Raw genomic sequence first — 18,750 nt, forward strand, 5'->3', positions numbered from 1 at the left:
TGTGAATTGCTGCACCTGTGGCCTCTCATATTTGCATTGCATGTCTTTAAATTACTACATTTATGATCTATCATATGTGATTTATGTGTCTATAAATTGTTACATTTTTGGTCTCACATACTTGCACAATTTTCTGTAATATATAAACCCCTTTAAATGTAAAAGAATTCTAATTCCAAATTGGCGACCTTCAGTATCTGGGTAAATCAATGAAAACTTTAAGGTAAGTTCCAATAACATTCCTTTGTTTATAATTGGGGACCCGCCCTTGGCACCTAAGGCAGTCCCTAATAATAAAATATTCAAAATCCCGTCTCCCCAAGGACCCTGTTTATGACAATATATATATATATATATATATATATATATATATATATATATATATATATATATATATATATGTGTGTGTGTGTGTGTGTGTGTGTGTGTGTGTGTGTGTGTGTGTGTATAAAATCAATTCCAAGTGTATCTTGTCCTCCCCAGGGTGACAGTAGGGAATCTGGGAATTCCGAAGACTTCTGGGAATTCTGGAGACTTCTGGGGCTTCCAAAGGCTTGAAGCCAATCTACAGGCTCTGTAGCCTTTGGATTTCTTGCAAAATACTAAAGAACAAAGTTTTTTTGGAGACGAAAGGCTTCAAAGATTTCTTCGGGGGAAATGGATCCGACAGGAGCTGAAGACGGCTTCACAGGATCCTGGAGTCTTTAAGAATTTAAAAAGACGTTATAATCTAGTGGCCGTTTCTCCTGGAATGCTTCAGGATCTGAAGACTGCTTCAAAGGATCCTGGAGTAGTGAAGACGTCTTCAAGAATACGTTTTAATCCAGTTATTTCACGACTTTATTTTCAGTACACGATTGTGATATACTCATACATCGCGTAAGCTCGCTCCTCTGTGCTTACTAAGGACATCAGCTGGTATAATCACACGCTCATTGAAAACTTACGGACCATGGATAAAAGAAAGGCAAATGAAGGTACTGAGGAGAAAGATTAAAGATTTTATAAACCGTGATCGTGAAAGAAAGAGGCAAAGGCGTGCCAATGAAACACCTGAAGAGAAGTCCTTAAGATTGCAATACCAACGCGTTAGAAATCATCGCCGTCTACTCAATGAAACTGAACAACAAAGATTAGAATGCTTGCAAATACGCCGTATGGAGAAGCAATGGGATTTAGTCTCTTACTTAATCCCGATCTTCCTTCATATATATATATATATATATATATATATATATATATATATATATATATATATATATATATATATATATATATATATATATATCCCTCACAGTCTTCCAAAACCTGCGCTGCAAAAGTACCGAAACAATTCCCAATCTGAAAAGAAGCACTACACATCCAAATCAGTCATTCGATCCACAAACACACCCACTTATCATTATTGCGTGCAACTGTCGTTTGCCGTGTCTCCCCAAGGGAGATTGAAAATACCTAGTCAGCAATCAGCTACCATCGTACCTCTTCCCAGATTATTGGCACACGCCCTATATAACCTGAATTCCACGTCACCCGTCTCTCTCAGAGGCTTTCAGAGGTCCCAAATGAGCTGCCACCAAATTACTGTGGCCCAGTAATGAAGTAATTTCATTGCTTACCTGTTACTACAAAGTCGAGACGTCCCCTCTAATGGTAGCCTTGGTAGTGCCAAAGTGAAAACTGCTGATATCACCTCAGTACCTACCACTCTGCATTCTCTCTCTCTCTCTCTCTCAGGTCTACAGCAAAAACAAACTTTACAAAAAAATAATTTATTTCACAAAATCTAACATAACTAGATTGCAAGAAATGGATTTAAACGTTTGACAAAATCTAACATAACTAGATTGCAAGAAATAAGAAATGGATTAAAATGTTAAAGTTCCCCAAAGAACATTTACAATATAGTCATATTCTGTAACTTTCAAAGGTCAAAATAAGTCAAAGTCCTCTTTCTGGGTGAAACATCTCCCAACAGCAATGTTCACAGTCTTGAATGACAAAACACAACTCACAAGTCTCTACCTGGGACTTTTAATAAGGTTCAATGTTGGTCTTCCAATGATTCCCTTTTCCTATACCTAATCCCTTCACACCTTGGGACTCGACCCAAAAGACACACACAAACGCATGTTTCCCACCAGAACCTGGACACTTCCGGCGAACGCACACACAAAGTCACATCACCTGATCCCACGCCTTAAAATTTTTTTTTTTTTTTTTTTTTAACGTTAGTTTAACCAGACCACTGAGTTAATATTAACTCTGCTAGGGCTGGCCCGAAGGATTAGACAAGCTATTTAAACCCTAATAATTTAATTAAAACCTAGCGACATATGTTTATCTAAGAACTAATTAAGTTATTAGAATATATTATAAATTATTCTATGAATCTTATATTTTATCGTATAAATGATTAAATTTAAGGAATTTTAATATATTAAAAGTGAAAATTTGTCATTTTTCTGACAGTATATCTTTAAAGGAATATCTTCTAAATAAAATGTCTCTTTGGATTCTATATTTTGGACATACCTTAAAATATGCTTTACTGTTATTTGCATATTACATATTTCGCACATAGGTATAGGGGCATGGGGGTTACTCATCAGGTAACCATGTGTCAGTTTAGTGTGACCAATTCTTAGCTGAGTCAACATTACTGAAAACCTGCGGCAATTCTGATAGGATGATGGCCACGGGTCTACAGTTTCTTTATTTCTCTTAATTTATTGTTAAGACTGCTTTCCTCCAGTTATTTTGCCATTTCTTCTTAATCACCGCTTTACTGTATCTAGTATAATCTTCTAATGGTAATAATTCTGCTGATATTGGCAGTGTTCTAGCTTCTTTTGCATAGGTGTCAGCTTTTTCATTGCCTTCTAATCCTATGTGAGATGGTATCCAACATAGAGTAACAGATATCTTTTGCATTTGAAAATCCTGACGCCATCATTTTACCTAACGAGGAAATGCGTCAGATGTTAGCTAAACATTCTCTCCAAGATTTTGGGAGAGTTTTCCTCCCCACTTGTTAATTCAACATTCACTGTGTATTGTAATTCATAACATACTTGTGACCTATAGGCTTTTCATAATTATATATAATATAATCACCTCCAAAACAATGTGACACAATAGGCCTTTTAAAATTCCACCAACCATGTCTTTCCTATGTTTAATCATTATCATTCAAAATTCTCCAATTGTCTACAGTCTCTCATCTCATAGTTCTCATTATAGTAGTTCTTGGTTATCCAACCCTTCTGGTGCCCACAGGAGCCCACTTAACACTGCCATGCACTATTTTCCTATAAGTTGTACAAAAGAAATGTATTAGATACTTCCATTTCCTTTTCGTCACTGTATCATCTGCAAATGGAACTTCCGCAGTTTCCCCTATGGTATCATTTCTAATTCCATCCTGCCATATACTTCTAACAGCTTTACTATCAAACTAACAAAATTAATTCAGAAAATGTCACTGTCATGCCAAGGTTCACGGCTGTCAGCAAAACTGATCTTATCAGACTTGTGCATAATCTTAATTTTGTATAAAATTTCTGTCAATTTGATCTTCAGACCTTATTCAGCCTGCCAACAGTTCGATTTGCCATTCTTAGTCTTTCACTAAATTCCAACTCAACAGGAACTACTGGATATCATTGTCACTAAATATTTGAAAGAGGCAAGCTGATTACTCCTCTCTCCATCCACTGTCAGTACATCCCTATGTTCATGCTCTGTCGTTATTACTTATGTCTTAGATTTATCTTGAGTAAAGTCTCTTTAGATATATGATGCATTCAGCTTTCTGTCATTACTCAAACCACTTTCCTCATTACGGAATCCATAAGGGTAAACAGCAAAGTTGATGTTACATTCCCTTGTAGAATCGCACTCATTTTGTAAAAATCCACTTTACAAGAGCCATTAACAGTAACTTTGTTTCATCCTTGTTCATGAAGAGAATAAAGAGCAATGAATTTATTGCCTGCTTGCCACTGTATTAATTCTTGTACTATATGCAATTCTCACAGATGCAGAAAGGTGCTCTCACGGTTGATCACGACAATGGCACAACTAAGTTTGCAGGAATATATGTTTTCGGAATGAATGGTGAAAGCCTGGTGGTTAAGAGCGGCAAATTAATCTTGGAAGATGCAAATGCTTTCAGCATAAGAGCTGGGGGTATTCACCTTGAGGAAGGGGCCACCTTTGAATTGAATGGATTGTTATCTATCATACCTCCAATCAGAGCCATCTCAGCTGCCAGAGAGAATCAGGCAAGTTAACAAAGTTGAAAATTGTTACATTTCTTGTCTATGTTAACATTGTTCACCTGTCCTTTTTTACTGTTGAGCACTGAGATAGTATATAATATTAATATTCCCTGGTTCCATCCACAGGCTACCGTAAGGGGGCTAAATGGTCTTTACTCATCTGCAATTGTTCACGTTCGTCGACCACCTCCGTTACCAACAGTGAATTCGAATTTTACCATCTCATACTTACATCTCTCACCATATTGTACTTGGGATTTCCTTGCCCCTATGAATTGTGATTTCTCTCCTACTACCAATGTAAGTGATATTTCTGTATTTCTTTCCAGTACCAACATGGTCTTTGTCACATCCGGGAACATTTTCTAAATGTGCACTCAAAAGTCAGCTCTAATCATTCATCTTTTTTCAGTAAGTTTAACACTCGCATGTCAGCTTCACCAAACGTATTTTGTATAAGGAATGGATTCAAAACGACCTTGCAGCTGCTCAAGTGAAATGCATGCCTGAGAATGCAGTCGCTCTTATTTGTTACCATATGACATATACAAACACTCTCTGCCCTTTCCCAACTGTGCGTGGAGAAACTATAGTCAAGTGCTCTAAAATTTGTTTTGTTTTTCATATACATATTTTGGACAACTTTCAATCAAAATCCAGTTTTTATTATCCTTTTCATAACACACCTGAAAGTCATTTTGTGATTAACCATGTTACATAACTTTAGCTCTCAAAACTACTCAGTTTTCATTAGCTAAGGCTTAAAGAGGTGATTTCTCATTGTCCTTTTCATTACAAAAGTAGGCCCTACTGGAATTCTTAAATCATTTCCAGTTTTAGAATGTTATTAAAATTTCAATGTTGATATTTCGAGGTATAGGAAAGTTTAAAAAACGGCAAATGGCAACCACGGTCTGTTGCTAGAACAGAAAGCAGAACAGACTGTAAATTATGGAATCTTACACTATCACTCATAATATATGGAACAAAACTACAAGAAATGTATTGGACTTTTGAACACAGGAAAGCCAGACTAATCAATAAGTTTCCCAAGGCCCCAAAATGATACAAAAACTTGAAATATTCAGGAAAAACATCCATAGCTATTAAAAAACAGTACCAACAAAGACACACAATCAACTCAAAAACCTATAGACTTGAAAAGATGACTCAAAATTAAACTCCCATTAATTGCAGAGACAATGAATTGCAACATTAGAGTTGCCAATCTAAAGATAAATTTATATTGAGAATGAGTGGTTGGCTGCTGTCTTACACAAGCATAGACACAAATGAGAGTATGGTATTAATTCTCATTCTTCTTTTAGGCAACATTGTTCATTGATCTGGAAGACGATCAGGAAAGTGCAATTGGTTTTGTCCAAGGGGCCTCTTTTGTGACAATTTACCCATCATGTATCGAAAAGGTAAGTTTCCAATTTTTTGTTTCCAAGGTAAATTTATATTTAATATTTCATTCAATTTCCTTGGGGACAGCAGTATTAATGGCTACTACAATATGTTTATGAGTTTGAAAAAATACAATTTTCACCCTAATGACCTAAATGAGTTGATACTGAAAAATCACATGTATATTTGCCTATGAGCAAATGCCTATCTTTAATTCTCATTTTACTCCTCAGCTGAGCCTCTTGAAAGTGGTGACAGCAACTACGGCTGAAAGTGAAAAAGACTGCAGTACTTGGCTTCAAGCAGAAGGAGTCCACTTCTATAACATCACAACTGGAGTTATTGATGTAACCCTCATATCCTGCAGTGTTGATCTCCTCTCACCTGACCGAATACTCAGAGACTTGGATCTGGAAAACACACGTGTTGAAAGGATTGCCAATGTGCACTGGTCTGGATTCACTGGCAAGATCATAGGCTCTCACATTGTAACAGTGGATGGTCTTGTGCCCTCAGATGACATGGAAATGTTCAACACTACAATTGAAAAAATTCACCCACCAGGAATCATACTGAAGTCAACAGGAAATATCAGCCATTCCACCATAAAAGTTGTAGCTTCAGGAGGCATCAGAGTGGAAGGGCAGCTCCACATGAATTATGTTTCTATTGGTGCATTGGCAGGAAATGCCATAATGGTGAAGACACAAGGGAACATCATAAACTCCATCATAAGTGATATAGCCCCAGGTGGCATTGTAGTGGAAGGGCTGCTACTCATGAAAGATGTTGTCATCATCAATTTGGCAGAGCAAGCCATCACAGTCAAGGGTGGAATCCTGATTCTCTCAAATGTAACCATCAACTCACCACGAGAGGATGGCATCGTATCAGATCTCAATGGCGCCATTGCTATGCAAAACGTGAAAATGGCAACAAAGAAGCTGCATTCTAGACACTACTTAGAAAGCACCGAGACAGATGAAGAATGTAAATCTTGGAAATGGGGAACTGGATTGTTAACAGTGGCACTTGTTGTCTGCATCATAGCTCTTATGAGCAAATTTTTCAGGTAAGTTTCTTTGGCTCCAACTAGTTCCTTGATTTGCTTTATCCTTCTTCCTCCAAGCCTTAGAATTCTCTCCCAGTTTAAGCTAATGCTCATAAGTTAAAACTCCATACTCATATTCCAGAGTTTGTTCTGCTTAAATCATTTCATTTCAACAGTTATCTATTTATTCATAAACTAATTACACTTTTTTTTGATTCAGCACAGATATGTCATTTATTTCTTAACAAATGACCATCTTTGGCTTTAGAGGACTGATGGTGAATGTAAGTGACCTGTTGGCCTTAGTCTTAATTTGGCAAATTTTAAAGATAATTTGCATTTTTCCTAGACTTACCCACACAAGTCTTCACCTGAATCTATTTCACACAGTCGGGCTGGCTGAAGCATTAAACAAGGTTCCAAAATTTGGCAGTTGCCCTTATATGGTGATTATAGGTAAAAACTTGTGCACACAGTAGTCATTCTGTCTGTTTCCCTGGCAGTAGGGCAATATGGGGTCTTAGAGAAAGGAATACAGTATAGAGACTTAGGTTTGTATTTCTATGAAAAATGCAAATTCTCTTCAAAGTTTACTATTTGTTCCTATAGATACAAAATCTTGTCTTTTATGGAGACTTACCTGTAGGGAGGAGGAAATGCCTTGAATCTATGTGCCACCTTGAGTGTCCATTACCCAGTCACACAGGTGAGTGGGTGGAAACTGGCTCTTGTATCCTGCCTCCTCCCTTCCTAGGCAACACTCTAGAAAACCATCAGTAGAACTAGCTCCACCTATAGGGGAGACTATTTGGGAGGTAGTTTACGATCGATCCCTTACAGTAAGATATGCTCCTAACCCCTCCCCCCCTTTTGTCTAGGAAACGGGGAGAGTCTCTCTTCTACAAACTACATGTAGTCATAGATAAGGAAGCTACGTTGAGTAACTCACAAGCATCTGCTCAATCCAGTTTGAATATGATGCTTGTGACAATAGAAGGAAGACAGGAGTGAAAGTGACTACACACACTATACATTCAACCATTTTTAACATAATATGTGAAATGTTATTCCGTCCAAGAGGAGCATGTTAGTTACACACCTTGTTGAGCTGTGAAACATGACCAAAGGAAAAGAATAGTATCTTAGGACTTGTAGATCACTCAACCTACAGAGGTAAGGGTAGTTTGGCAGTGGCACACACCTGCCCTCATTACCTGTGGCACTGGAAAGTTTCTCCTGATGCCTTAGAGGAGGCAATGCCTCTTATGTTGTGTGCTTACAATCGTGGTATACAACATGCATCCAAGCCCTCTGACAAGTATGCCCGTCTAATCTTACAAAGCCAACATGAAATGATATCATTTGTATCTCTCTTAAGTCGGACCATACCCATGAACAGGCAACAATGCTAGGGTCTGAGAACCGCCAACTGGACGCAAGACTGCCTTTTATTCATCACCGCTCACAAGTTTCAAAGGAAAGGGGGTGGTAATGACTCATATCTTTTACTGGCAACTGATACAGTCTACACCTCTGCCACAAATTTCAGTACAAATGAAAACAAGTTTATACACATCTTGGACATGTGAATTGGTTGTGCTTACAAGGACAAAATTCTCAAGCACCATACAGCTGAAAGACACATCACAAATACAAAGAAAGCTTAGCCTCAACACAATCACAATGAGAGCCTCAACAACGTACCCAGTGCATGTCAAAGAGACACTGATTGCTGTGTGTGCAGGTGGTTACCTATGGCCACTGCACAAGGCAGCCCACAAAAGTTTTAAACCTTGTTTTCAATCAGTCAAAATTATATCCACATAATGATGAGGGTTTGTATCCCGGCTGGAAAAATATACATTCTTTATTAATAACAACAGTAGTAAAGAGACTGGACCCATTACGCTGAGTAGCAAATACCACACAAAAAGGGGGCCATGAATGGTCCACTGTATCCAGGCAAGTGACAAACTCACTTGCCAAATTTCTCATCTTGAGACCATAGGCTATGCATGTAATATATACAGTACAGTAATACGTAGACCTACCCCACCTGGATTTTATCTTGAAATGGTAGTGTTATTACTAAATTCCAATCTGATTTGTAGTGATTCTGCTTGTACAGATTAAGGACCATTTGAAATTCAAAACATTATGATAAGAAACAATCAGAGTACCTAATGCAAAATATAACTTCCAGACTGATCTATTTTTTGTACAATATAAGGGTGAATTTTTGTATAATGCCTCTGGGACGTAACTACAGTACAGTACAACTATTAAATTTTCTATCAATCGAAACAGTCTCTGATGAAGGAAACTAGTTAATTATAGTGTTGTAAGTGATGATAAAAAACAGTATTATTGGATACATACAATGACAAAGCAAGGAAAGCAAATTCAAATCACCATTACATTCCTCAAGTTATTGACAGATAATTTTTTCTTGTTTTATTTTAGGCTAAGTAAGATCCCAATGGTTCACAGAGTATTATGGAGAAGGAACGATGAACAGCATGAGATGCTGACCGAGAACTAAGAAGGGAAACCTCACGGGCGTTCTGGATATGGCCCAGCCCGTGACACCTAGCTCCAGTAACAGATGAACTCTTTTCTCTGACCCTAAAATGGGTCAGATAAGCCTTACGCCTTACAAAACCGCATTTCTCTTGGTATATAACCACTGCCATATCTGGGGTTGGTGTGTATTTCATGGTCAACAATTCAACATCACAGCCTTCTGATTCAAGTGGAAGCCAAGCCTCACCCCATCTGAATCTCCTTTTCATCCAGGACTGTAGTTGATTCACCTCTTGTACCACGACCCGCTGGCTTAGTAAAACAACAAACGATCTTCTACTTGGGCAATCTACAGCAAGCTTGTCTGATGTGTTATTTGGTGAAAAAATGAACTTTGATTCAGCAACTGAGAAAACTGGATACTGTTACTATTATTATTACTATTATTATTATTATTATTATTATTATTATTATTATCATTATTATTATTACTACAGAAGATGGATCCAAATCATACAGAAAAAACCTGCAAGAGCCATAGACTTCAAGCTTCCAAAGAATATGATGTTCATTTCAAAGAAATTACAGAAGGTAATAGGAAATAGAGAGAGAAGAGACCAGTTTTTAGAGAGAAAAAGGACAAATTAACATATAAATTAATAAATAAAGCTGTAAATATGTGATCAAAGTACCATTTTCATCGAGTGGATCTACAGTATATCTGCCAAATGTTTGAGGTCCATGAAACATCATGCTAGCCTAACTTACAAATCATGCATTGCATAGAAGCAAGTCCTTGGCATACCTAAATTACTCACAAATACAAATTACAAATGTAATGTACAGTAATTATGGTAAAGGAAGTGCTCCAAATAATAAAACTGTGGAGTTTCCACACAATAACTGCAGATGAAGTTAATAAGGAGGTAACATTGTTTTATGGGTGAAGAATGTATGATTTTTACACAAAATAAAGAGACCACTTTTCTCTGTTGCTTATTATTGTGAAAATCCTCATAAATAGGAACATGGCTTTAAAGCTCCAATTTGTCAAGAGCTAATTTGATAATGTTTTAAAAGTTTGTCACATGAAGACATTAGCTATTACCCAAGGTTCTTTCAAGTTCTATGAAAATTCACATGAACTGCAATGACGAATGAGTAAGTACAAGCCAAAAGCACAAAATGAACACAGTAGCTGGCAATACTTTTTTCTTTCATGAACTCTCCCATCCCAACACAGATAACTACAATGCAAGGGTTTCCAAAGTGGTCAGTAATGACCCATCCCATGGAACTATCAAAGTGGCCAATAAATGCCTGGGAGTCAAAAGTCATGTTTTAGCTTTTGGATCAAAAACTGAAACATATCTTAGGAAATAAGAATAACAAATAATACAAGACATTTTAAATTACAACTTACTGATGCATAACTGATATCTGAGTTTAATCTCAAGTTATATCTTAGCCCAACCTTACAGTATGATGCAAAAATCTGATGTAATATATGCCTCAGGTTTTCGGACAGATCAAGGAATCCATGACTGGGTCAATAATAATAATAATAATAAAAAAAAAAAATTGGGGATCTCTGCCACAGTGCATGAATAGCAAGCTTGTACTTGATGAAATTATTTTGAAATGTACACTTAACACCTAAATGTGTACAGTTATTTCTGTAATTTAAAAGAATTGTCTATATAATGATTAATGGGAAGTCACTGCTGTTATATACAGTATATGCATACATACATGCATGAATATATACAAGTATATATATATATATATATATATATATATATATATATATATATATATATATATATATATATACAGGCAGTCCCAGTTTTACGACAGTTCCGGCTTCTGCGTTCGAGGTTCGGCCGCTTTTCAAATATTCATCAAGAAATTATTTCACAACCCCGACGGCATGTTCCGGGGTTACTGACGTGTCGTCTACGCCGATCCGGCGGAAAAATATGGCCTCAAAACGGCAGAATAATCATAATTTGAAGGTTTTTTTATGTAAAACTGAATAATAATGCAGTTTACATCGTTTCAATGCACCCAGCATTAAAAGTAATGTTTTCTTATGATTTTGACGATTTCGACAATTTTCCGCTTACAACGATTTTGGGTTATTTGACGGGCGTAAACGGAACGGAACCCGCGGACAATATATATATATATATATTATATATATATATATATATATATATATATATATATATACATATACAGTACACACACCTACAGTATATATATACATATATATATACAGTAAACCTCCGTATTTGCTGGGGATGCGTACCTCACAATGCCCCCTCCCCCCATGAAAAGCTAAAATCCATGAATACTTAAAAACCCTCTAAAAACATTTAGAACTGCCTATTTTGATAGTTTAAACACAAAAAAAAACTAAAAATGCTTATATCTGGGTATATTTTTTTCGCTAATAGTTGGCATTGGCCGTTTGGAGGCATTTGTTTTGTGTAAAAAAAATCAAGATTAATCAAGATTCCGTTCGCTATTTTAACGATTGCATCATAATACTGTACAAGCTTTATGTATTTATCGTTTATTGGCGCAAAAATAGCAGTAATGTGTTCTTTCATGCCCAGTAGTTTTGATTAAAATACTTCCTCTCTAATTTTAATTATGGTCCCGAGTTTCATCCATGTTGCCCGATACGATAATTTATGGTCATTGTAGCTTGAACATTGTTTTCTCAACTTCAGAGTACAACTTGCAGCTTAAATTTAGCAATTACATTTCCTTGCGATCTTTTATCCATACTGAATAAAAATATTATGTAAAAAACCATCAGTCCTATTCTACTTAAGGTCATTTGTACTATAACTATGGTAATTGTTTATTACCGTATGATGGTTGAAATACAAGCAAAACGGCTGTTGTAATCCGATTCAGTGATAAGCAAAACAACAGTTTCTCGTTCGGTTGTTTATGGCTGTGCACATTTACGCAAGAGTATAACTTTTATCATTCTCTTTTACTTTTTAAATAGAAGATGAGATAAAGAGATGGAGGAAAGAGTTGGTCTATTGTAATTTGGTCTCTTGCTGCCTGATTGTATGCTGCTGCTCTTTATGCGAGAATTTAAAATATTTTATAAATATTGCATTATCGGTCTTGCTTACCCCATCACAAAATGGAATTATCGTAAGGCAAATTAAAACAACTCGAGCACTACCTGAGTATTTTAATAGTTTCATCACAAAAAGTTCATTTAGTCATGAAAATGAAATGAAAATACAGTAATTAGTGAATATTTCTCAGTGAAAAATAACGCGAATGGGCGAATTTTCAGCGAATAATGTGTATATACACTCCACAGAGAAATCCACAAATAGGTGAGTCTGCACATAGTGAGACAGCGAATACGGGGAGTTTACTGTGAGTAAACTCCCGTGTCACGCAGTCTCCACCAGGTCAGCGGACTACGCCCATTCTGTTTCTCTGTGGAACATACAGTATACAGTATGCGTGCATTGTTGCTGAAAATTTTGCCCTTCCCTGTTATTTCTCACTAGAAATATTCACTATTACTATGACTCATTTCATTTCATGTTTGCACCTTTTGTGATAAAACTAAAAAATACTCCAATTTCGAGTTATTATAATTAAGCCTTTATGATAATCCATTTTTGTGATTAATAACTTTTAAAACCGATCTGATACAGCTATTTATAAAATATTTTAAATTTCACACAACAGCAGCATACAATCAGGTGCAGCAAGAGACCAAATTACAATAGACCAAACTTCTTTTCCTCCATCTCTTTACCCCATCTTCTAATTAAAAAAGTAAAATAGAATGATAAAAGTATTGTTAGTAACGTTATACTCTTGCGTAAATGCGTACAGCCATAAACAACCTAATGAGAAACTGTTGTTCTGCTCATCACTGAATCGGATTACAACAGCCGTTTTGCTTGTATTTCAACCATCGTACGGTAATAAACAATTACCATAGTTATAGTACAAATGACCTCAAGTAGAATAGGACTGATGTATTTTTACATAATACCCTTACTCGGTATGGATAAAAGATCAACAAGGAAATATACTGCTAAATTTATGCTGAAAGTTGTACCTGAAGCTGAGAAAACAATGTTCAAGCTGCTAATGACTATAAATTATCGTGCATCGGCAACATGGATGAAACTCGACCGTAATTAAAATTAGAGAGGAAGTATTTTAATCAAAACTACTGGGCATGAAAGAACACATTATATACTTCTATTTTTATGCCGATAAACGATAAATACGTAATGCTCGTATTATGATGCAATCATGTGAAAATAGCAAACGGAATCTTGATTAATCTTGATTTACTTTACACAAAACAAACACCCCCAAACGGCCAATGTCATCTATTAGCGAAAAAATGGCTAAGTTAATTTCATAACGAGACGTATCTAGAGATTTATTTACGCTAACTAGAAGCAAGAAAAGCGCTCTGAACTGAGATAAATACAGTGGAATTAACTTACCGCGGAGTCGATTTCCAAACCAAAACATTGATCGCTATGATCGCAATTTATAATACAAAAGCAATATATAAGAATATATACAACATTATTGGATACAGTGAGTTAAGGCATAAATTCGTTGTGTTGATGTTTGTATAATACGATATGTGAATATAGAGTACAGTATAATGCAGGCTTGGCTATCGTATATGTACCAGGTGTTTCGAAATTAGAGGACCCCCCTCCACAGAATAAATGGAAAGTTATGAAGTTTTCTGCTATGGCCTATCTCCAAGTACAATAATTTAAGTTTCTATTAAGCTATTTTTCATTTTACATTTCTTGTATTTTCAGACTGAGTGACAGAGTTAGATACAGCCATGGCTAACGACTCGGAGGAAATCAGATGGATTGACTAAATCCGGGCTATAACCTTCAGAGAGGCCAGGGATGCTGGCACAGCCTTCATTTCATGTTCCTGGATAGCTAAATATATTAAAAGAAATGAATCCTTAGTTAAAAGAAACTGGAACAAAAATCCATCCATATGACTGTCATCGCGAAAAGAGTGAGAATCTTAGAAGGCCTGAAGTCCTTTCTCAGGAGTCAAAAGACATCACAGCTGAGGCAGTGGGTAGACCAAGAAAGTCTTTATGTAAACTGGCGCTTGAGCTGGAAACAAAAAGGGGAAAGAAGAGAAGTTATAGTGCTGTATATCATGAGTTGAAAAAATCTGGTATCAAGCCATTTCATGTTATCAGCAAGCCCAACATCACTCAGCATCAGAGAGACGACCATGCATGGTTTTATGGTTCATTTCTTAAAGATTGGGATGAACCCGACTTTCTCCATGTTGCTGCATCAGATGAATTCTTCATTTACACAGTCAGGAAGCCAAATCATAAAAATGACATCATTTGGGCTGCAAAGTTGGATGATATCAGCAATGACATGCACTATCGCCAAGTTGTGGAATTTCCTGAATGTTTGGGAATTTTTCTCTGTTTCACATCCAAACGGTTAATGTGGATCACCAAAGAAAAAGGACAGTCATGGAATGGCAAATACTTCAGAGAAACTGTGCTTACTGGTGGAGTATTTCCTTTCCTCAAATATCCTGAAAATGTGTTATCTGTTGAAGAAGTCACATTTTTCCATGATAAGGCACCATGTTTCAAGGCTCTTCAGACACAGGAGCTGCTTTGAAACAGTATTATCGACTTCTTCTCGTCAAGTGAATTTCCAGGTAGCTCCCCTGCCCTTAATGTATGTGAAAACATTGGTAGTATCTTAAAGGATCGTGTTGAAGCACGCTCAGTGAACTACGATGGTATACCAAGCCTCAACGACCTGCGAAGAGAGGTGACTGAAGTACTCAGGAAATGGGTTTGAGTCTCAGCTGCGATTTGCTGAAATCATACCCCTCAAGAATGCAGGCTGTGGTACAGGCAGATGGAGGCCACACAAAATATTAAATACTCAGAGAGAAACTTGAATAAATACCTGTTCTGAATTAATTTTGCTTTTGTCCATATCAATTTTAGTGTATGCTTTAGAGGGGGGGGGGCTCTAATTCGAAACACCCTGTATACAATATATCAAGGTGTAGGCTACGCTAATTCTTGTTTGTTATTCAATTTCTCTTTGTATTGAATTATCATAAGTCACTCTGCAAGAACCTCCAGAGTTCGCTGATATTAATAATTACTATACCGTGTATGTACAGTATAATACTTTATAGTGTAGGCTACACTACCATATTTGTATACATGGTACCGAATACCCTAGTGTAGGCTAGGCTATATTCGAGATACGTTCTTTCCAACAAACAATGGGATTTGGGAACTTAACTCCACTGTAAGTAGGATAATACCTGTATAAGAATTTTTACTTTGTTTTTGTGTGTTTGAACTATCAAAATAGGCAGTTCTAAGTGTTTTTTTGAAGGGTTCTAAGTATTAGCGTTTTAGCTATTTGTGGGGGGGGGGGTTTGTAGTGCGCGTCCCCCGTGAATACGGGAGGTTTACTGTATGTTATACATAATGCCTAGTTACTATTCCTACAACTGCACTTTGGATGTATTTGCTGGCCCCTCACAACCCGAGCTATTACCGCAAATAATCAAGGGTTTTCTGTGTTTAATATACAAACATACACATATACTGTACAATATATATATATATATATATATATATATATATATATATATATATATATATATATATATATATATATATATATATATATATATATATATATATATATGTATATATGTATATATGTATATATATATATATGTATATATGTATATAAAATGTATGTATGTATGTATGTATGTATGTATATATATATATGTATATATGTATGTATATATATATATATATAAAATATATATATATATATATATATATATATATATATATATATATATATATATATATATATATATATATATATATATATAAAATAAATATATATATATATATATATATATATATATATATATATATATATATATATATGTTTCCCACACAGAAGTCTGTTTGCAAATCTGTAAATGAAATGACAACACTTCCTTCACCCATGATTTGAACTTGGGTCATGAGAAACAGTAGTTAAATGTAGGGATGTATCCTGTCCAAAATGTTCCCTAAAACCTAACCTAGGATACCATAAATTATGGAGTAAAATAAAAGAGCACTTCCTAAATTAACTAAACCTTACCTAACCTAGGAGGTTAGTTTAGGTTTAGTTAATTTAGAAAGCATCCATTTATTTTCCTCCATAATTTATGGTATCCTAGGTTAGGACTCAAGGAACATTTGGTCAGGATACGTCCCTTCATTTTACTACTTTTGTTCCACTTCCACCTTCCCTCATCCCCCCCACAAGAAAATGTGAAACAATTTCCGTTGGCCCCCTGTGGTCCCACAGCACTGCTAGACTTTAGGGAGTGGGGTGAATGAAGTAATGTGATGCCAAATTCATCAAAATCTATATTTTTCTTTCATTCTCAATTATACGTCTAAAAGTAACATCTAACCCCATTTGCGTTCATTCTCTTTATCCTCTAAATAACTAAATTTTATGGATATTTAAAAGGCTATGGTGTACTTGCAAAATATATTATTAATAATAATAATAACAAAGGTAGAACTATAGTGTAGCTCCGCGTCGCCGACGGCACTATAACTTGACTTTTTCTAGTTTTTTGGTTGCTAATTATAAATTTTACCTTTCATTTTTGGCGCTAGAGTCTAATTAACCTGTGATTAACACCCGGAGTCCACCCAACAAGGGGTTTCCATACGCGATCTTCACAAGACAGAGCACGGGTGCATCTGTTTCGAACGGTTCATATCTCGTCCGGCAAGTGCAATAACTTGTTAACGTATGGATAACACCGCCCCCCCTCCCCCGGGGCCAGTACTAAACACGGCGAAGGGACATTCCATTTGGCCGACAACAAACAGATGCACCACCAGTATCAGAACCCATAAAAGTGTAGAAAAAACCAGTCGAAAAGGTAAAAACAGGCGAGGAGCTAATATATAGAATTACCATAACAAAATATGATAACATCACCTATATACTGAACCATGAGAAAAATATACTTTGCCACATACTCTCTCACACACACATACAGACACAAACAGACAAACGGATTTTAGTGTGCTCTGGGAGATGGCATCTTCCCCTATAATTCTAATAATAGTTCTATTTTGGGTATTTGTATGTGCTCTCCATATCTCAAATACAAACATTATTTTGACATATACGAAATAATGTCCCATAAGGAAAGTTTTAAACATTATAAAATAACCACACATAATTTAACGATTTAAAATGTCGACAGACTCACGTGAGAGAGAATATCTTAGGCCTATGAAGACAGCGAGACTAGTTAACAATACAAATTACTTAAATTAACATTATACACATTTAAATTTAGCCGAATCCCATTTTAAATTTTAAAAATCCACAAAGACAATTTAATTAATAAAATATCAATTATCATCCTTTTATTACTCACCATCTCCAGGGAGTAGGGCCTAGAAGTTTTCTTCACTTCTTTAGGACTTTCCTGCTTCACACCCATATTGTGACCTCTTGTTTATCTACAATCATAACTGGTATACACTGGGAGCGCCCAATGAGCGAAACGATACGAAAAAAATAAGAAAATCCGTCGATCAAGCACTACGCACACTGGACGACTTCTCGTTCTCAGGCACACGTTGACGGTCCGGGACTCCCAGGTGTTCCGTCTCCACTTTGATGGACACTTGAACCCTCACATTACATATCTTGTTTATTTAATTTTATTATAGGGCAGCGTTTATTATTTTATTTCAAAATTGGTTTTTTAAAATGACTGTATAGATATGATTATTAAAAAAATTGTTTTTAAACGAAAATAGAGAAATTTGATGTAAGCGTAACTGGCAACTATACCCAATTATCGCACGAGGTGGAAAGATAATGAGCAAGGTTAACGAAAAAGTTAAGTGTCGGATTAAATAAAGAAATTATTTGCAATGAACATTTAATCGTAATAAACTAAGCTACGCCGATACACTACTAAAATAAACCGAAATACTATTGACAATATAGAAATTGTTCATCAAAATAATGATTTAAGACTATTTTCTATTATTAGCCTACGCATATTTTTTTCCTTGTAATTATTTAGTTGAAATATTTCGAACCCTATAACTAATGTAAATTTCACTATATACCATTATTTTTATTTTTGTCTAATAAACCACTGGCAACATCGTGGCCATGTTTAGGCTACTTACATGGACAATACTACCCGTTTTGCCCATGAGCAAAGTAGGCTTATATGAAACAAGTGAGTGACAAAGGACAGCCTTCTTAATTAACCAAAGGAAAAATAAAGACTCGGATGACTACATAAACTAACGAAAATATTCACGATACACAAACAAAATCAGGAAGGTTCAGTTTTTTTAGTTTTCTGTAAACG

The 18,750-nt window shown here is 35.8% G+C and overlaps 2 protein-coding genes across 6 annotated transcripts in view; one reads left to right on the forward strand and one right to left on the reverse strand.

Annotated features, from left to right (window-relative positions):
- LOC136836323 (uncharacterized) overlaps nucleotides 1-9,426 on the forward strand; it is a 97,537-nt gene extending 88,111 nt beyond the window's left edge. For all 4 annotated transcript variants that reach the window (XM_067100479.1, XM_067100477.1, XM_067100480.1 and 1 more), the window contains exons 7-10: nucleotides 4,410-4,583; nucleotides 5,612-5,710; nucleotides 5,927-6,765; nucleotides 9,208-9,426. In XM_067100479.1, coding sequence (XP_066956580.1) covers nucleotides 4,410-4,583; nucleotides 5,612-5,710; nucleotides 5,927-6,765; nucleotides 9,208-9,286 — 1,191 coding nt within the window. In that variant the 3' untranslated portion in view covers nucleotides 9,287-9,426. The remainder of the gene's footprint in view (nucleotides 1-4,409; nucleotides 4,584-5,611; nucleotides 5,711-5,926; nucleotides 6,766-9,207) is intronic.
- LOC136836568 (alanine racemase-like) overlaps nucleotides 1-18,040 on the reverse strand; it is a 165,155-nt gene extending 147,115 nt beyond the window's left edge. Inside the window, exon 1 of one of the 2 annotated variants that reach the window (XM_067101020.1) lies at nucleotides 17,794-18,040. The gene's annotated coding sequence lies outside the window, so the exon portion shown is untranslated. The remainder of the gene's footprint in view (nucleotides 1-17,793) is intronic. The other variant, XM_067101021.1, reaches the window with a different exon arrangement.
- Nucleotides 18,041-18,750: the final 710 nt, after the last annotated feature.

The sequence above is a fragment of the Macrobrachium rosenbergii genome, chromosome 56 (genome assembly GCF_040412425.1).
Source record: "Macrobrachium rosenbergii isolate ZJJX-2024 chromosome 56, ASM4041242v1, whole genome shotgun sequence".
In the NCBI taxonomy this organism is placed as follows: Eukaryota; Metazoa; Arthropoda; class Malacostraca; order Decapoda; family Palaemonidae; genus Macrobrachium; species Macrobrachium rosenbergii.